At 36.5% G+C, this 20,550-nt stretch overlaps 1 protein-coding gene across 5 annotated transcripts in view; it reads right to left on the reverse strand.

The window, feature by feature from the left end:
• Positions 1 to 1,779: 1,779 nt before the first annotated feature.
• LOC131156978 (calmodulin-binding protein 60 D-like) overlaps positions 1,780 to 20,550 on the reverse strand; it is a 57,648-nt gene continuing 38,877 nt past the window's right edge. For all 5 annotated transcript variants that reach the window (XM_058110763.1, XM_058110767.1, XM_058110765.1 and 2 more), the window contains one exon: positions 1,780 to 2,990. In XM_058110763.1, coding sequence (XP_057966746.1) covers positions 2,401 to 2,990 — 590 coding nt within the window. In that variant the 3' untranslated portion in view covers positions 1,780 to 2,400. The remainder of the gene's footprint in view (positions 2,991 to 20,550) is intronic.

A 20,550-nucleotide genomic window follows, 5' to 3' on the forward strand; every position in this document is an offset into this window, starting at 1 on the left:
AGCAGCTTAATTCCTTCACTAGAGGATGTGTAGGCAATCTACCTTGATAAATTTAGCCACAACCAAAAGAACTCTTTGTTTTTATTTATCCATGTCATTTTCTCTTTTGTTTGCTTGTCTTATATATCTTGTTTGAGGATTTGTTAAGGCTAGAAGTAGTGGAATTCCTACCAGACTTCTACCTCTACATGAATTCTATGAAAGCCTTTTCAAATAGGGAAAAAGGACGAGAGATTTTGAAGTTTGTAAAAATGGAAGAAATAAAATTAGCACAACCCGGTCAACCGCTTTTTGTAGGCAATCTACCGCCTAGTGATATATGGCTTGTTTTGGGTTATTTTCAATAAATAATAAAAAAAAAAAATTTCTTCAAAATCCTCATATTTCAAGGGAATACACACACATATGGGGTAAGCGGTATAATCATTCTTGGAATGAATGCTCTAGGTGTTAGAACTTTCACTAATACCTCTTGGAATGAGTGCTCTGGGTGTTAGAACTTTCAATAATACCTTCCCTATTGACAAGGATACTCATGAATCTGACTTTGGAAAGAAAAATAATTTCTTATATTTTTATCTTTCTAAAAAATAAAGTGACAATTCGGCATTTAATAAAATAGGTAAGGATAACTAAAGAAAGTTATGTTACTTTGATTTTATATAAGTTGCCAATTGTTCGCAACCCAAAACGAGTCTTTAAAACCCAACGTCGATAAATATGTTAATTAATTAATATGTATATTATTAATTGATATACATTTAAATGCATACCTATGTATTTAAGTGAGAAATTCATCTTTAAAATTTTTTTTAAAAAAAAAATCCTAAGCAATCTCAAGACACCATAATTGAATTGCACGGATTAATAATAATTTAGGTTGGAAGTCAAGAATTTACTTACATAGGGCAATACTTCAATGGGACCATAAAATAATCACCCAGTACATACATAAGTATACAGATTGGATGTACATATGTAAATACATGCAATTGCACTCTTTGAAAATTTGTTATAATTTATACAAAATTGTGATGCATTGTTCTTTGGAGATTTTTTTTGGGGCCGGGGGCCGGGGGGATTTATCATTTGAGGACATTTGTGTGGTGTGTCCATAAAATAGCTCATCTTATATTAATTTTCATCAATAAAACTAATAACGTTATAGCATTTTATAGCTTTGAAAAACACAGGGGAATTTAGTGTTTGTTATAAAATTATATATATATATATATATATATTGCTTCTCATTAAACCACATGAAAGTTAATGTAATTTTCTTTAACATAATTTAAGAACTTCATGTTCTTGCCTTTCTCAAAGCTCTCACATAGCTTCCTTAAATTTGGGGTATATAGTGCACACAATGCATTTACAACTAATTTTTAAATAATCAAAAAAACATTCTTATAAAAACAAAGTCAATTTTTAACTTTGAAACTTTCAAATATGCAATTTTGAAAACATCCCTAAAAAGGTTCAATAAAAATCTCAAAAATAACTTACCAGCATTTTCACTCAATTTTAACTTTCCGGGAAAAAGAGGCTACATTTTTTAAGAAAGCCCGAGCCTGAACTGGAAATTTCTTTTGCGCACTACAAGATTTCTCGTATGAAGGCGCTGACTGTTAGGGTAGATTTCTCCTTCTTTCCAACCCGAACTAGAAAAATAAATAAATAAACAAATATAAATATAAATATAAATGATAATGCATTTAAAGAGTGTGCTCACTTGAAGTGTTTGCCCACAAGCTTGTAAACATGCTTAGAACTCAAGTCTTAAATCGCAGAGTGATTTCTGGCACTCATTGCGCAAGAAGCATATGGATCAATTCAGTCTTGGTGACTGATAACCTTTCTGTTTTGACTGCCTTTGGTACAGGGAGCAATCTCTAAACAGCCAATTTTACAAGAGTCATATATTACAAAAGCTAACAAACAAAATCAAAGGAAGAAAACCATTCTCGTACAATATTTTTCAAAGCAAATACATTGAAACTGGGAAATTCAAGATCTTAAAGAGACATTCCCCTAATATCAGTGTCTAACATCAAGGGTAATCAATTATACAACATAAATAATCATTCGAATCCCCAAACACACATTATATCATTCACAAGAATCTTAATTGAGAGTTCAATACCTTCGTGCTCTGCTTCAGTGTCTGATACTCGGTGCACTGTGCAAGGATGATTGCAGTGTTGGGAGTATGGGAAATTGTTGGAATCGTAACATAGTGCTCAGGTATTAGAAATGAAGGAGAGGCCCAAGGCATTGTACCATCTACTAAGATGCTTCTCATCCATAACTCTCCACATTTGAGTCCCTCAATAATTTGAGTTGGGGGATATGAATGATAATTTTGTTCCTGATAACTCTCCTGCACTCCACTAGCAAATTCTATTCCTCCAACTCAACAAGCTGTGCCCGCCGCCTCTCAGCCGCTTTCTTCCTGATAAAAATGCCCCACCTCATTGCTGCCTTGATCTTCAGCCACCCTACAACAGCTTTTCCAGAACGAGACCGATCCTCACCAAATGCATAGGCTGGAGGGGACGGCATAAATGATGAGAACGGATAACCCTCTTCGGGCCCATTAATGGAGGCATGGCCTCCTATGCTCCAAATTCGAAGCAAGTGTTGTATTTCTTCATTTTCAAGCATCTCATGACTTTTACTGTGAATCTCTTCTTCAGAGAGTAAGACCTCAGACTCCTTGTCCTGGTTGTGAGCCCAGTCGTCAAAAGAGTTGAGATTAGATGGCTGTACAGAAGAGTTCACACCTTGGAAGTCTGAAGTCGATGGCTGTGGAGGGCCAAGGGCTAGCCCAACACTGTTATCAATCCTACTGCCTTGTGTTTCCTGAGAATTTCCAATCAGCTGATCTTGAGGAGCAAATGAAATACCATCAAACTCACTCTGCAACCTGGAATTTACAATCTGGGACTCCGCTAAGTATCCAGTAGCCAAACCATCACCATACACTGCAGCTGCATTAAAGTTTAAGAAACGACATTAACTCACAATATTTCTCGTCCAAGTATTTGCACTAAAGAGCAACATTTATGTGTTTGTGTTCAGCGTTATGCACACAACAGAGGGAGAGAAAAAGAAGCACATACAGTTGCAAGATAAAAATTGGCCATAATAAAAAGGCCCGCATATTATCACATCATGATCAAGATATTCACATCAAAGGTAGTAAAAAATTTCTACAAGGAAATTTCACGTTATGTCCAGAACTAGTTCTATATGATCATTATAGAACTTGTTTTCTTTCTCTGTAATTGTGTTTTTCATGTTTTTGAAGCAATAGTAACATCAAAAAGGACTTCTATTTCTTAGTGCATTTGCATGCCCAGCCAAGTTGGTGCACTTGGTTAAAAAATCATGTTATTAATTATAGCATGGGCTTCTAATCTCTCTCCTCTGACTGCATCCATCATGTTTTCAGAAAAAAACACCAGCAGTCAGCATAATGGTAACAGTCGCAGTATGATGGTCGCGGGCTTTCGCAGATGTTATGTAATAGCTAATGAAAACTGCTCTGTGAATTCATTTGCTTTAGCAACTTGTCAAAAACATATAGATTCATCTGTTTTGATCCCCAAAATCCTACATAAAAGTGCTTTAAATGATTTTTAGCAAATCTTTTTTAAAATCAATTTAAATATGGCATATACTACAAGTAATGGATGTTATCTAGGTTGCTTTTAGTAGCTATTGGCGAAAAGAAACATGTACTTGCTACATTCCCTACTTTATTGATTATAAGTTTAAACTAAGAAATTGTAAATATAAAGAAATAATAAATATAATGTTCATGTAAAATAAGAACAAAAATGCATAACAATAGAATGTATTTTGTCTCCAAATTAGGAGCAAGAAAGACATGGAAAATAAAATTTAAATAACATGCAGCTTGCAAATACGTAATTTTAATGAGAGAAAAAGTTAGGTTTATGTAAATGCTTATTACTTTTGGGAGAAGGCAAGAAGATAAAAGAAGCACAAGGGGATGAAATAACACAACAATCAACCAAAGAACATAGAAAGGCAGAAAAAACTAGACCAGAAACAGCCCAACATGATCTGGTATACTGTTTTTTGACAGCAATGAACCCCTTAGCATCTCCTAAAACCTTGTTAACCAGACTGTCAGACCTCAAAGAGGAGTTCTAAAAAATGAGTAAATTCCTGGCCCTCCAAATATTATATATGCAGGCAGCCTAGGAGATTCGACTTAGCAGAGCAGAAGGACCATTTCTCATACTGGTAAAACTGCATATCCCCTAACCTCATGAATACTCAGAGATGGAATATGCAAAGAATGGAGTCAAGCAATTCTGGTACACTCAATTTGAGAAACTGCATTCAAAGAATATGATCCCTTGCTTCAACTTGAGGATGGGAGAAATTGCACACAGAACAATTACCTCCACCCATTTTGATATTCTATCAAGGGTCTTGAGCCTATTCATAGCAACCATCCAAACAAAAAAAGGCATGCCTTGGAATACAATCCTTAAAAGGCTTTCATCTCCTAATAATATCCATGACAAAGAATCAATAAAAAATATATCCAAGGAACCTAAGAAGGAAATGCAATCCTCTTTAGAACAACAACAAAACCAAGCCTTAGTCCCACTAGGTGGGGTCAGCTATATGAATCCTTTTCTGTCAATTTATGCGATCATGGACCATTTCTTTTGATAGATTCAAGAATATTAAATCCTTCCCAAGTTATTTTAGGTATACCTCTACCCCTTCTACTGTCCTCCCATAATAACTAAGTCACTTTTTTCTCACAGGTGCACTATGGCCTACGTTGCAAGTGTCCATAACATCTGCACCGCCCTTATCTTATCTTCTACAGGAGCTACACCTAACTTACCACGAATATATTCATTCCTTAATTAATCTTTCAATGTTATACCACTCATCCATCTAAGCATTCTCATTTCGGCAACCTTTACTTTTTGGATATTATGTTTCTTCATCGCCCAACATTCCAATCCATATAGCATAGCTGGTCTTATAGTTATCCTATAAAACTTCCCTTTCAATTTTAAGGGTATTCTACGATCACAGAGCACACTTGAAGCACTTCTCCATTTTACCCAACCTACTTTAACTCTATGCATTACATCATCTTCAATTTCTCCTTCAGCTTGCATAATAGATCCAAGGTATCAAAATCTACAAGTATTATTTATTTCTTTATCATCAAGTTTAACTTTGTCTCCAATATTCCTCCTATCATTACTAAAATTATATTTCATATATTCTGTCTTATTTCTACTAATCCTAGAGTCTCTAGATTCCAAAACTTCTCTCCATAATTCTAACTCAGTCTCTACTCTGTCCCTAGTTTCGTCAATTAATACAATATCATCTGCAAACAACATACACCATGGAACCTCGTTTTGAATACTCTTAGTCAATTGGTCCATCACTAAAGCAAAAAGATAAGGACTCAAAGTAGATCCTTGATGTACACCTATGGTGATTAGAAATTCTCTAGTTTTTCCATCTATAGTCCTTACACTAGTCATTACTCCTTGTACATATCCTTAATGACATCGGTATGCCTACTACATACACCTTTTTTTTCTAAAACCCACCATAGAACTTCCCTAGGTATCCTATCATATGCTTTCTTAAGGTCAATAAATATCTTTCCCTAAACTTTTCCATTAATCTTCTTAAAAGATAAATAACTTCTGTGGTAGATCTCCCAGGCATAAAACCAAATTGATTTTCTGAGACCTTCGTTTCTAACCTTAATCTTTGTTCAACTATCCTTTCCCATAGTTTCATCGCATGACTCATAAGTTTAATTCCACTATAGTTATTACAATTTTGAATATAGGTCTTAAAGTGTTTTTCCTCCATTCATCTGGCATTTTCTTAGTTTTTAAAATTGTATTAAATAAATTAGTTAACCTTATAATTCCGTTATCACCTAAGCATTTCCAAACTTCAATTGGGATGGTTATCTGGTCCCATAGCTTGCCCGTTTTTCATCTTTTTTTGTGCAAACTCAACTTCATTAACTCTAATTTTGCAAATAAATCTCATATTTTTAGTATTTTCCTCATTTGACAATTCTAAGTTTAAGTCTTCTATTTGGTTTTCATTAAACAACTTACTAAAGTAACTTCGTCATCTTTCTTTAATGTCTTCGTCCTTAACTAAGACAATATCACCCTCACTATTTATACACTTTACATTTCCTAAGTCCTTACTCGTCCTTTCTCTAGCTTTAGCAAGTTTAAATATATCTCTTTCCCCTTCTTTTGTACCTAATCTATCATACAAACTATTAAATGGTCTATATTTAGCTTCACTAACGCCCTTTTTTGCATCTTTTCTTGCCTCCTTATATCTTTGAAAGTTATCTCTGTTTCTACATTTTTGCCACGTTTTATACCAAATTCTTTTTTTCTTTATGATTTTTTGTACATCTTTATCCCACCACCAAGGAGTATTTGATTGCAAGAACAGATGCAGATTGTCTCCAAGCCCCTAGGCCTGTGCCAAAAAGTCCTTGATGAATGATGATGCTTGATATTTCAGAATTTAAAGGAAGGGACGAGGTCATTCTAAAGAATAGGCCAAACTTTTCAAAAAGAGATGCAAAAGAACACCAGTTTCTCATTTTAACTTTCAATTTAGATAAGGTAATGATCCTAGAATCTTTTCCACCTGCCTTGAATTTTACCTTGCAACAGCTTTGTTTGCAGCAGCCTGAAGCTGTTTTAAGGTTGTCATTTCCTCCCTTGTTGCCAGTCTCCTTGCCTTCTTCATTTGTAAAGCTTAGAGTCCCACCATCTGAGAGAATGGAATAAGGAACAATGCTAGTAATTTCTTTGCCTTTCATAGTAGCATTGTTTCCCCACTTTCTGAAGCTAGTAACAGTATTGACTGTTTCATCCAGTATTGACTGTTTCATCCACAACCCTAGAATGATAGATCTATTAATATCAATATCAGCCTTCAAGTTCCTCTGACATGGCAGATTCAAAACTAGCAGCAGGCTCCTTCAAGGGAAAACCTCTTCACCTTTGTTTAAGATGAACTCAAGATTATCATGCATTTCTATGAGCAGAGAGAAGGTATTAGAAATATGGCAGCAGGCTCCTTTGATTCAGATTTTTCCTTTACCTTACACAACTTTTTAAAATTTTCAAATTCTTCTCATCATGAACAAAGTTTGAACACAAAGAACATCTCAAAGCCATTCCGGGCTTATTCAAAGTCCACAATGGAGTAATCTCCGTCAGAGGTTAGCACTTCTGTTTGACCAAGCATTTCTAAATTGATAACAATTTCAACACATATCCTACCACAAGATAAGTTCATCTTCCTAGTGAATGAATCCATGTATAAAGGCCTCCGAACCAAACTAGAAATATGACTTAAACCAAGATTCATCCAGTGGATTAATTCCATAAAATTTTGCCCAAACTCGCATTCTGTCTAACAGTAGATTCTCTCTTTTAGTTTAGAAGGAAAGAGAAAGATAGGGGCATTGCCAATGAACCACGGTCCATTCTCCATTATCCAATTCCTGTCCTCATTCTTGTTAAACTGAAAGATAAAAGAGCCCTATGGTAGAGAGAAATATCTATTGCACCTGCTCTTTTCTAGATATTTTCAATTATATTCCTCACATATGAATAGGAAGGAGCTTTGCCAATAAATTGGCCAATCAAGGTTTCTTTCCACTTATCAGATCCTACTTGAAGACTCTTGCTCAGAGAATAACCAAAACCCATCTTGCAAACAAACTGATTCGAAGAATTTCACCTCTGAATTTTCATATTTGTAAAGCTCAAATAAGCTTTTTCAAAAATTATGTGGCCACTGGATGATTCACCTTTGTTACTATTCTCTGAATCCCAAGTTCTTTCTGTAGAGGTGAAAATTTCTCCTTGCAACCAGCTTAAGTCTCAAATTCCCGAGCCTTTTCCTTCAAGGATAATCCATATGGATGAATCTTGATCAAGGGCAACGAAAAAGAAGGCCAAAATTCCGAAAGAAATCCATGTTCTTCTTCTTCAGCAATCTGAAATTCTCTTCCTTCTTTCATCTTTCATTCTCTCCATTTATCATTCTACCTCTCTGAATCTCTCATCTCAACACCATCCATGAAAGCACCTTCAATCATCCTCTCTGATATCAAATTTTAGTAAAACAAATGAATAAAAAAAACCAAAAACAAAAAGCAGTTCAGAACTTTTCCAAAATTTCCAGTCATGTCGCTTTTTTTTCAAACACCCCCTTCCTTGAAGCTTTCCACGACACCTCCCATGCCATCAAAAACAGAACCCTCCAAAACCCTAGCTCCTAAAATTTCATCACCTTCTGGCCACCGATGAAGCCCCAAGCACAGGCCAAACATTCTCTAGCTTACTGCCCTTCGAAATCCCTAACATCTTGTAATTTTCTCATCACACTACCCTCACCATTGTATTCCCAGCCCCTGATCTACAATTGCCTGAAATTTCATAGACAGAGGACCCTCACCGCAGGCTCACATGCCCCACATGCCAGCAACGCACATCAGGAAAAAAAAAATCCAAAACTAACCTGCAACTGCCAGACTCACAAGAAATTGATCCAACCATGATATTTTGAGTTTCTTCCACGATATTTTGATATGCAGCATATGATATTTTGAGTGTAGATATAACATTTTGCAAGCATAATTTGATACGAAAAGCAAGCAATTGTCACTGCCAGCATTGGAAAGCAGGTTCTATTGCTGCATTTGTGAGTTTTCTAAGTGAGATTATTTCATTTCTACACGATACTCAAGATTAAAGGTGACTAGAAGATAGTTCTTGAAAATTGAGAGTCAAAACTTGTAGTTTTAAGGGCTTTTTGATGATATATAGTCGCAGTGTATGTATAAATCCAGCAATATGGTGACAAAATATTGGACAAAGGGACACCATTTATCATACTTCAGGCACAATTTCAATCTTTTTCACACCTTTATCAAGGGTAGAGGAAATGTGTGCAAAATCATCATACTTGTGGTTTTATATGAATAGATTAATTGTGTTCAAAGTGTATTAGGACTTTTGATGATATATAGTTGCAGTGGGTATATGTTTTTTTTTTTTTTTTTGGGGATAACAAAAGAATATATCATTAATAAAAATAAAATTTACAAGAGGGAGAATGAGAAATCTCCCGACACAAACTAGGCCACTCCAAGACTAAACAAAAAACCATAAAAAATGCCCAAGAAAAAAATCATCTAGTCGACACGTTCCTCGAATCTCTTTGAAACTCCTGAAAGCTTGCCTCTTTAAAAATCCATACCCAACACACCAACACACCACAAAGAGGCCAAATACTTAATTTTTTCCCAAACTAGCATCTGGTTTAATTTTTTTCGCAGAAAACATCTAAGTATTATGTTCCATCCATAAACCCCATAATACTAAGAAAAAGCCAAACTTCCACAAAGTTGCCCAGAAATCTTCCACCAAGGGAGGACAAACCCAGTTTTCTACCATAATGCCAAAAAGCATATTCCAAATACTCCAAGAATATTCACATTGCAAAAGAAGGTGAGAAGTTGTCTCAGAGTTCTTGAAACAGAGCACACATACATCAGGACAGAGCCTTCATAGGTCTCCTAATTTGCAAAAGTTATTAGTATTTATCTTATTAAGCACAAGCAACCAAGTCAAAGCCTTTATTTTAGGGGGAACCTTAGCTTTCCAAATAGTAGAGTATAGCGAGAAAGAAGAGTTGGAATGAAACAAAAATTTAAAAAAAAAAAAGATTTGCTAGAAAACACACCTAACAGACCCAAAGACCAAGAACAAACGTCCCTCCCTGAAGAAAGGTTACTCCCACTTGATAAACGTAACAAAGACGACATTCCACCAACTCATTCAAAGGTCTCCTAAAATGAAGATTCCAGGAAACAAAAAGATTACTCAATTCACCAACAAAAAAAGAAATGGCTTTATTTTTTTTAGAACTTAGATTAAAGAAACGAGGGAAAGAAGTAGAAAATTGTGCATTTCCCAGCCCAGTCTTTCCAAAAATGAACATGAGAACCCCTCCCCACCTCAAGTTTTAGTGTGAGGGATGAAAGAAAGATGGATCTGAGAAATGGATCTCCATGGACTCCCAAAGAACATCTTAAATTAGCATTGGTATCCCATCCGTTCTCATTCATTCCAAATTTACTTCTTATTACTTTATGCCAGAGAGACGATTCTTCTATAGGGAAGCGCCATAGCCATTTAGCTAGAAGAGCAATGTTTTTAGACACCAATTTTCGAAGCCCCAAAACCCCCCTCCTTTTTAGATCTACAAACCTCATTCCAACTCACTAAATGGTCCTTATTACTCCCATCACTGGACCACAAAAACTCTCTCATGATCCTCTCAAACTTGCTAGCAATCCCCACTGAAATCTTAAAGACAGGCAGGAAATATAACAAGATGCTAGCAAGAAAAGCCTGAATCAAAGTAATTCTACCCCCAAGAGAGAAGAGAACTCCCTTCCAACAATCTAACCTCTCTGTCACCCTTTCCACTACTAGGTTCCAAAAATCTGCAGCTCTTGGGTTACCCCCCAAAGGGACACCTAAGTATGTCAAAGGCCAATCAAAAATACCACACCCCATTTTGTTGGCCCACTACCTAACATGCTCGACTGGTACATTCATAGCCGCTAAACCACTCTTCCCCATATTGATTTTGAGCCTAGATACCCTCTCGAAAATACGAAGAATACCCAAAATACTCCTAAAAGAATATTGTGATCGTCTACAAAGAAGATGGTATGATCAGCGAATTGGAGGTGTGAGACCACCACACCCTCTCTCCCCACTTCTAGATCTCTAACCAACTCCTCCACCCCCTCCCCCCACCCCCCCCAAAAAAACTGATCTATCCACCAACCTACTCAAATCATTTGCTACAAAGGGATAAAGGGTCTCCTTGTCTAATACCCCTCAAAGCACCAAACCAAGATTTAAGTTCACCATTCACAGTTACCGAAAACCACATATTAGACAAACAACCCTTGATCCAACAATGCTAACACACACCAAAATCCTTTCTTGCAAAAACTCTATCCAAGAAACTCCAACTCACTCTATCATAGGCTTTCTCACCCCCTCTTCTTATTCCTACCAATATGGCAACGAAAATAGCATCCACTATCTGCAACCCCCCCCCCCCCCCAAAAACAAATGCGCTTTGAGCGCTAGGGATGGTATCATCAAGCATTGAACTCAACCTGTTAGCTAAGACTGGTAATAATCTTATACAAATAGAGATAAGACAAATAGGTCTAAAGTCCTCCACTTTAATAGAAATAGATTTCTTCACAAGGCTATAAAGGAGGAATTAATACTCTTATTAAGGACTCCGTTTTCAAAGAACTAACAAAAAAATTTCAATAGATCCTCCTTTATTGTGTCCTAACACTCTTGAAAAATAGCAATATTAAAATTTTAAAACCATCCAAACCTGGAGCCTTATCCCTAACCACCCCTCTAACTTCCTCCTCATCAAAAGGTCTCTTTAGCCAACACATCTAATTAGCAGATATAGGGTTCCAATCTAATCCCTCTATCTTGGCCTACAATGATCCTCCTACGAATATAAGTTCTAAAGAATAAATTAGTGATAACAGAAACAATATGACATTGATTATTAGACACTATCCCATTCCCCACATCTAACTCCCAAATCAAATTCTTACTTCTTTTCCCATTAGCTAGTCTATTAAAGGAAAGTAGAGTTGCAATCACCATCCTTAACCCATTTGAATTTGGCATTTTGTCTCCAACTCCTCATTTCCTAAAATATCACCTCTTCTAGCTTGTTTTTCAGGGAAACTCTCCAAATCTTCTCACTATCAGTAAGATTAAAATCTTGCTCCTTCCTATCTAGTGAAGTTAACTCGCTCAAGATATTAGATTTTCTAATTCTAATGTCACCAAACACCTCCTTATTCCAAACTTTCAACTTCTCCTTCAAGTGTTTCAACTTTCTCATGAAATGGAACCCACCCCAACGCCTTTCCAATTCATCTCCCCAAGAGTCGCTAACCAAAGGCTTGAAGGCTGCATGATCTAGCCACATATTCTCAAATCTAAAAGGCATAGGACCCCAAGACACCTTTCTAGATTCCAATAGGATTGGAAAATGGTCAGACGTAGTCCTAGGTAGAGCACAATGAGAAAGGTTTGGAAATTCATCCTCCCACTCGCTGCAAAATAAAAAACCCATCAAGTCTGCTAGCCACCTCTCTAGCCCCCCTACAAACCAAGTAAATGGAGCATTCCCCAAGGGAATGTCTCTTAAACCACCGTCCTTGATAAGCAAATCAAAATTTTGCATGTTAGCTGTTACTTTACCACCCCCTTTCTTCTTGCTGGGAAATCTCACTGCATTAAAATCAACTCCCACAATCCACCTAGGGGAACAAAAACCAAAAACATAATACAACTCCCAAAAAGAACTCCTAGGAGTTGGTCTAGTAGGCCACCATTGACCCCTCCCTTTCACTTCAAATAACACAAAAAGGGTGAAAACATCAAACCAAGTGTCCAACTTGGAAATATTTTGAGAATTCCACATAACTAGGATGCCACCAGAAGCACTGCACGAGGGTAAGAATTCCCACTCCCAACTGTGGCCCCCCATACACTCCTAACAACCCCCCCCCCCCCCCCCCCCCCCCCGCCTCAAAAAAAAAATCAACCTCTTCTAATCTCCTAGATAAGGTCAATATCTAGAGAGTATTTGTCCAAGACTTCTTTTATCAAACACCTCTTCTCCTAAACACCTCTAGTCCTCTTACATTCTAACAAACACACTTCACAATTTAACTCGCTTACCTCCCCCCCTTGCCAACCTCTTCTCCGCACTCGTAATTAATAGAAGAAACCAGATTTTTAAGCTCTTTTTAGACTTTATTTTTCCTTCTTTTATAAGACCTTGGACTTAGGCCCACCTTCACTTGGTTTCTAGCATGATCTACAAGCTCGAATCGTAGATCCTCAAGGAGTTTAAGTGGGTCTAGATTTCCTCTCTCACCACTTAACCCACAACCCTTCCTCCTTAAGGCATAAATTTTCCGAAGAATGGGTCAGGTAGGAGTAGGTAGAATACTCCCCCCCCCCCCCCCACCCCCTTTCTTTAAAAACATCACAAGAAGGATTAATAGACAAGCATCTCAACATTTAAGACTTTCAAATGATCAGAATTGTAATAATGATATTAACACTTGCTTGAGCATTTCTATGAGGCGGTTAAAAGCAATCTCTATTTGACTCTGCTATGATATCACTAACTTGGAACCCTTAGCAAACTCCTCCCCCTTATTCTCTTTGTTGTAACTTTCCAATTGACCTAAATAGATAAAACTATTCTCCGTTTCCTAAGAGGTAGTCTCCTGCCTCTAATTTCACTACCACCCCTTTCCAAACATTTAGGAATCTATTATTTATCCAAAGCTTTCAATTGAGAAGAGCTCATACACACATCCTTAAATTCCCAAATATGTTCCAAAATCAAACCATTATTATCCGCTAACCAATCTTCCAATTCAATATCGAAATCTTGCAAAATACACCTCTATTTGGCCTCACAAAGTAATGTTGTATTTTCCACAATGTTTTGAAGAATCTCGTCATCTATAACCACTTTTCCATATTTGAAGATTCTACATTATTTGCGACTTCCCTCTCTCCTAAAGTGAGAGGTCAACAAGTTTTACTTTTTCTTGCACTACTATCTAAGAATCTCCCTTGTTGGACGAAGAACTACAATGTTCCATCTTGTCAGTCACTAGTGCCTTTCGGCAAGTGAAAATCGTATTTACCTCCTAAAATCTTAGTCGAACTAGATTGTTCTTTCTCCACCCACACTAGGTCCACTGATCCAATCTGTTTAGAATTTTTTGGGCCTGCCGGCAAAACAAACTTCAATACAAGACCTCCTAGCCCAAAGCAAATGACAAAAAATTGTTTGTCCACTTTCAAAATTTTCGGCACACTAATTGAACCAATAGTTTTAGGTGGAGAGCTTTCAAAATTTGAAAAGGAGCTAGGCTTCAATAATGCTTGGTATACACTCTCCCCTAATTTTTCTTTTTCCAAAAACAAAGTTTTACCTTTCTCAATTATCCGGAAAATTCGCTAAAGACATCCCTTCTCCAATCATACCCAGCTCCATGCTTTACAACCTTTGCATAACTGAGCTTGTTAGGTGATCCCTTAAATATTGTATCCATTCCATTTTTCTGCTCTATATCTGTAGAACCGCATTATCTACATGCCACGCCTAGGAATTTTCGGTGGTTCCCATTCAAGCTATCAATGTCCCCTTTCAACAATCTACAGAAACTCCACCAACCTCAGGCCTCCTTGCCCTCTAGAATTCTAAGAGAAAATCTTCCCCCTAATTACAGCAATTTCTTAACTACGATCATTCTTCCAAATATGTTAGACGTAAATCTGACAATCAACAAACCTCCAGGAAATTCCATCTGCTTTTTCCATGGGAATTTAGTATTTTGCCACCAAAACTCTGACATATATTCCTGGAACCAGTGAACCTTGTTATTTAGCAAAACACGAGATATCTTCCTTCCTGACTTCTTCAAAATTCGAAGGGCCCCCGACGCCAGAACCCAGTCAAAAGAGAATAGTTTTCTATCCATTAAGATGGATTTTGGCATTATAGGAACTCCCGTGCTCACTTTGTACCTTCTTCCTCAACCCATAGCCTCAAAGGAGCTCATAAATGGAAAGGTGAAGTGTCACAAATTTAAGTTATGAGAAAGCACTTGGTCAGATTATCAAGAGCTATGGCTTCTAAATTCGCAAGTCCCGCTTCCAACAAAAGAGGGCTGCTTCGAAAAGGAAAGCTTCCAATCTGCCCATGGTGCAAAGAAACCTTCTTCAAATTGCCGGCCAAAGAACGACAATGGGTTATGAGGCAATAGACTTCGTCGAGCCTACAAAGCTGCAAATAATTTGCAGAAATGTAGAAGAGTCACAACATTGGAGGATTCGTCATCGCAAGAGGCAGCAGTTCGCGAGAATCGCAATAGTGGAACAAAGTTTGTTCTAAAAGTTGTTGCAAGCGAGAAGAGGAGGCTTCAAGTTCTAGTGCTCAACCCTTCGTAGGAGAAAAGGCTTCAATTTCTAGTGCTCAGCCCTCCGCTAGAGAAGGGGCTTAGAGTCTACGAAGAAGCTAAGATTGTCATCGAACTAGGCTGAGGTATCCGGCGACTGGAAGCTGAGAGGATGAGTTGCCTGAACTAGGGTTCGTCATCAAGTCCGGCAACTCCAGTGGATATATGTTTATCCAACAATATGGCGACAAAATATTGGAGAAAGAAATGCCATTTATCATACTCTAGGCACAATTTCAATCTTTTTCACACCTTTCTCAAGTGTGGTGGAAATGTTTGCAAAATCATCATTTGATGGAAGATGCCCTATGAATATAGTTTCTACATATGAAGCCACTCGCATGCAACCTCATCTAGAACCTTGCCCAAAGCCTTATAATACAACTTGGATTGGTAATGCCACTTTACATGTTAGTGAAAGATGTTTGGTTCCAATCCAAAATGAGTGAATATCTTGCTAATGTTTGGTGTGATATCATACCTATGAATATTGACCATGTACTCCTTGGTTCTCCTTGGTTAGATGATTTTGGTGTGACGCAAGGACACAAGAAGACATATATCTTCCACTATAATGGTAAGAAAATCATTTTGAAGTTTGCTCTACCAACTAACTAGGACAAAGAAACTAAGATTGTTGATCATGCCAAAGTACTAAACTTGAAGATGCTACGTGCAGGGCAATGAATGTGTTTGAAGACATCCAAAGTGTTTTAGACATTCCTGTTGTTGAGTTTCTCATCCCCGATATGTTCATTGATGCTAATTCTCAACTCAAGTCTATAATGCTGCCAAAGAATCATGGTTTCTTGCAACACTCGAGTCCTGGCTTTCGAAGAGACCAAGTTAGCTTCTTACTTCTGGTCCTACAGCATTTCAAAATTCAAGGCCGAATTTTGACACGAATCGAGACCTTGGAAAGATCCTTGTTGAAGAATAATTTAGAAGAATTGGGTATAGGGATTGTCGGTCTTAGTGAGTAGTTTAATATGTGTTTATTTTAATTAGTATAGTATTATGTGCATTTAGGGTCCTGTTTGTAATACTTTTGTATTTTGTGGATATGTTTGTAATTTCAAGGAGTTTTAGGGGTATATTTGTAATTTCATGTGAAGAGGTTTGCCTATAAATAGTGTTTGAAGGCCATGTAGAAGTAGGTTAATTAATTTGAATTTGAAATGAACTTGAGTTTTGCCCCTTGTATCTCCTCTCTTCCCCTTCTTTTCAATTTCTTCTAGTTTCTCCCCACAGCTGCAGATCCTTGATGCTGCCCTTGCAGCATAACAGCTGTTACACTGATTTTTTAAAACTACGTCATCCATATCCTCAAAGAACCTCAACGCATGCAGCTTTTCAAATATAAACATAGTGGAATCTCATCTGTTGCTTAGTTTGTCAAGAACTAGTGAGTTACAATTCAAAAAGCCCCAATTGCAAACCAAAGCTAAAACCAAATTTAAATTTGCGACACAAGATCCCTCTCTGAATTGAATGATAGGGTAAAATTATGGATCTCAATGCAACTAAGTTCCACTTCCAGCAAAAAATGACTTCAAAAATGACAGCAAACAACAGGTAAATGTGTCCCTCACACCACCCTTTAGTGCATTTGGAGGGTGAGAATACGGCATGTTTAATGATGTCAACCAAATCCAAAAATGAAGGTGGAGATTCTGACTGCTGGAACTCTGAATGCATACTTCAAATATTTTCAAATTTATTTCTTGTACCTTGCACGTTTTTGCTCCTTGGCTTCTTCATTGATAAATTAATTCACCAAATAAAATCATTAGCATTCAACATACAAAATCCTAGGAGGATAGTGATACTTCCAATCCCTTTTTCCCGTTTGTTTTTGTTTTTTTTTGTTTCGCTAACAAAGAAAAAGGATTAGGGAGACAACTAAAATATACAACCAAAACATATTTTGGTTTCAGAAAATCTTACAAACAATAGAATAAATTGCATACAATACTGAAATATGTTTCCTTTAATAAACAGGTTTGATCTTCTTCCTCATCATCACCATCACCACCACCACCTTCTGCTACTACTACTACAACTACTAGAATAATAAGTGCTCTGATTAAGCTCCACCTGGTATACTCCTGCATAGGTTTACAATTTCCACATGGGGTCTAACATTTATAGCAATTCCACTACTGCATCTTTATCATCTTATTCATGCCAAGTAACAACAAAAAAAAAATAGTAGTAGTGAAGGGCTCTAAAATATTTACCATTTGAGGGTAGGTTATGGCATATTAGAATCCTGAATAAGTTGAAATGAAACAGAACTTTATGTGAACCCCAACAATGCTAAAAGAAATAAAGTTATTACAACTAAAATTTAACCTAGACCTCAGATTTTCTTATAGCAAACATTTTCAATATCAATGCTCAACCATTCATAAAAAAAGAGGTAATATCGGAGTATTTGCCACAAAAATCATTGTCATTAAGAAAAGAAAAAGGTAACCAGTGCAAAAATAGGGTTTTTTTTTTCCAGGTTCTATGCAACTGCCACATCCAAACTATATAAACAAGCTTTCCATATGCAAGAATTTATATTAGCTATACATTAAAATGATAAAATAGCAGTTCAAAGGTCATCCATGGAATAAAAAATTCCATGTGAGCTCAAACAAAGATGAGGGAAGCATCTCTTGGAGCTATAGGAAAACACATTGAAAGTAATCACCTTAAGAACAACCCACACACAGTAGAAGAAGAAAGATTAAGGTAGACATTATCAAATTGAGCATTCTGAGAAGCATAAGTGGCATGACAAGAATTAATCATGATTGCTTTTCCAAGGGGTTACCAAGAACAAGAAAGGAATCGTCCATCAAGATGTATGTGCATTCAAAACAAAGACCGAATAAGTGCAACAGTGAGGAGCGGCAAGTTCATGTTGAAATACAACACAGGAACAAAACAAATGACATACAAAAATAAGGAAGAACCCCCTGTTTGTATTGTCGAAATTGAGTTTAGAGACATGTTTTGGGTTGCCAACATGTGGTAACCTATATAAACCAAAGTAACATAACCACCCTTAGGTTATCTTAACTACTGATTTTATTTAAAACAGAATCACCACCTTATTTTGTTTTCTAAAAGGTAAAATTAAAAAAAAAGTCGTTTTAAAAACAATATTGATTCAGGAGTACCATTGTAAATAGAGAATGTAGGTTTTAAATATCTTCAATTTGAGATTCAAAAGACATAGCATTCTAAAGCACCCATTCCAAGAATGCTTGCAGCACTTACCCTATGTGAGTATGTGTGTGATCCACTTAAAAATTAAAAATTTTGAGGAAAATTTCGAAAAATAGCCTAAATTGGGCTTGCAGCATTAGGCAGTCAACCACTTGCAGAGAGCAGTCGAACGGCCACTACTGGTTTATTTTTTTCATTTGCTGCAGATTTTGAGATTCTCACCCCTTTCCCCATTTGAAAAGGCTTTCATGGAATTCATACAAAGGCATAAGCCCCATGGGAATTCCACTACTCAGGTGCCTTAAAAAATCCTCATACAAAATCAAACAAAAAAAAAAGAGAAAACATCGACTGTTCTTTGGTTGTGGCTGAATCTAACAAGGTAGATTGCCTACATATCCTCCACTAGAGAAATCAAGCCACTTGTAGTTCCAAAAAATTTTCAAAAACAAGTTTTAGAAAACATTTTGGTGTATACTTTTTCAGAAATCCCTTTAAATCATTTGGAAAATATTTGAAAACATTTGAAACCTTACTAAAAAATCACTTATTTCTTGATTAGAAATCCGATTTTCAATGAACATTCAATAAAACAGAGATTGAAATCAAGTTTAAACATTAAGAAATCCTTTTTCCACCCTCAAGCCAATTCATGGACAATTACTTTGAAAAAAATGATTTTTTCAATTGTAAAATCTTGAAAAACTTTAAGCATTTTTGGTGGGAAAACCATCAACCCGCCTTGAAACCATGTTGGAAAACTTGGGGACCATTCAAAAGTCGCATCATTGATGTATTACTCCAAGGAAGTTTGAAAAACTTTGGTAAAAATTGAAGACTACGATAAATATTTGAGTGGATTTGCTTTTGAAGTGAAAAAGATGGTTTTTCATGGAGAAACCACAAAAACCTTCATCCAAACAGCAAGCAAACTCAACCAACTACACCCTAATGAGTGTAGAGACTTAAAAACATATAGAATCCCAGAAGAAAACATAAGAAAAGAGTAAAAAATGCACTCTTGGGATTTGATGGTTGATTAGTTGCAAAGGGGCAGTCGACCGCCCAGTAGCCCAACAGCTACTTTTCAAAAGGGGGCAATTGACCACCTGAATGGGCCGGTCAACAGTTTGAAGGACAAAAACATATATACATGCTTATTTTTTACCTTTTAACATGGTTTTTCTTATGGAATTGGAAAAGAAACATCCTAACACCACTAACATATAATTAACAACACAAAAAGATGTCAAAAACTTAACAAATCCAATTATTAACATAAAAAAACATTCATAAATCATGCATTCAAATATTTATGAAAATGAATGAAAATTGAGAAGAAGAATGTCTAGGCATTAACCTCAAGGATGAAATTCACTCTGTAGATTAAGTGCAGAACCCCTCTCTCTCAAATCACACCCCAAATGCCTTAAGCAAAAGTGGTATGAAATGAATTTCCCTTTTTTCTTTCAAGTGAACACCCAATGCAAAAACCCCATATCACACTCCAAAAAGCTCTCCTTGCCCCAGCTTGGACACGTGCATTTCTCTCCCTAGGAATGTCCTTTTATAGACCTCCATTGGAAGAAAGGGAAACCCCTTTTGAATTTGAAATTTAAAAATTTAAATTCAAAAATAACTACTATTAACTACCAACCATCAACTGTCAATATCACTGCTTCACATGTGGCATCAATAGGACACATGGAATGCCCAAATTTACCAGTCAAGCACAAAAAAACAACTCAAAATTTCAAATTTTGCCATGGCCAAGGGAGTCACTTGACCAGCTACTGGCACAACAAGTTAAATTTGGCAGGAAGTGAGCCGATCGGTCGACCTCCTTAGCTAATTTTCTTCTTTTTTTGCATTTTTGCCTCAACTTTTTCATGTATTCAACTTGTCCTTCGTCTTAATGGGTAAAAAAAGACAACCAACATGTATTATAGAAATGCACATCTTAATTTTCACAAAAATTTCAGTTAACAAATTATCATACAGATCGATACAATCATAAGAGATATTTTGGACGAGTTACATTTTAACCATGGCCAACATGAAACATAAGACACATCTCAAACCTTGGTTTCATAAAACAGTGCTCAAATAAAAGCCAAGAATAGACAAAAGTCGTTAAA

The sequence above is a fragment of the Malania oleifera genome, chromosome 6 (genome assembly GCF_029873635.1).
Source record: "Malania oleifera isolate guangnan ecotype guangnan chromosome 6, ASM2987363v1, whole genome shotgun sequence".
Lineage (NCBI taxonomy): Eukaryota > Viridiplantae > Streptophyta > Magnoliopsida > Santalales > Ximeniaceae > Malania > Malania oleifera.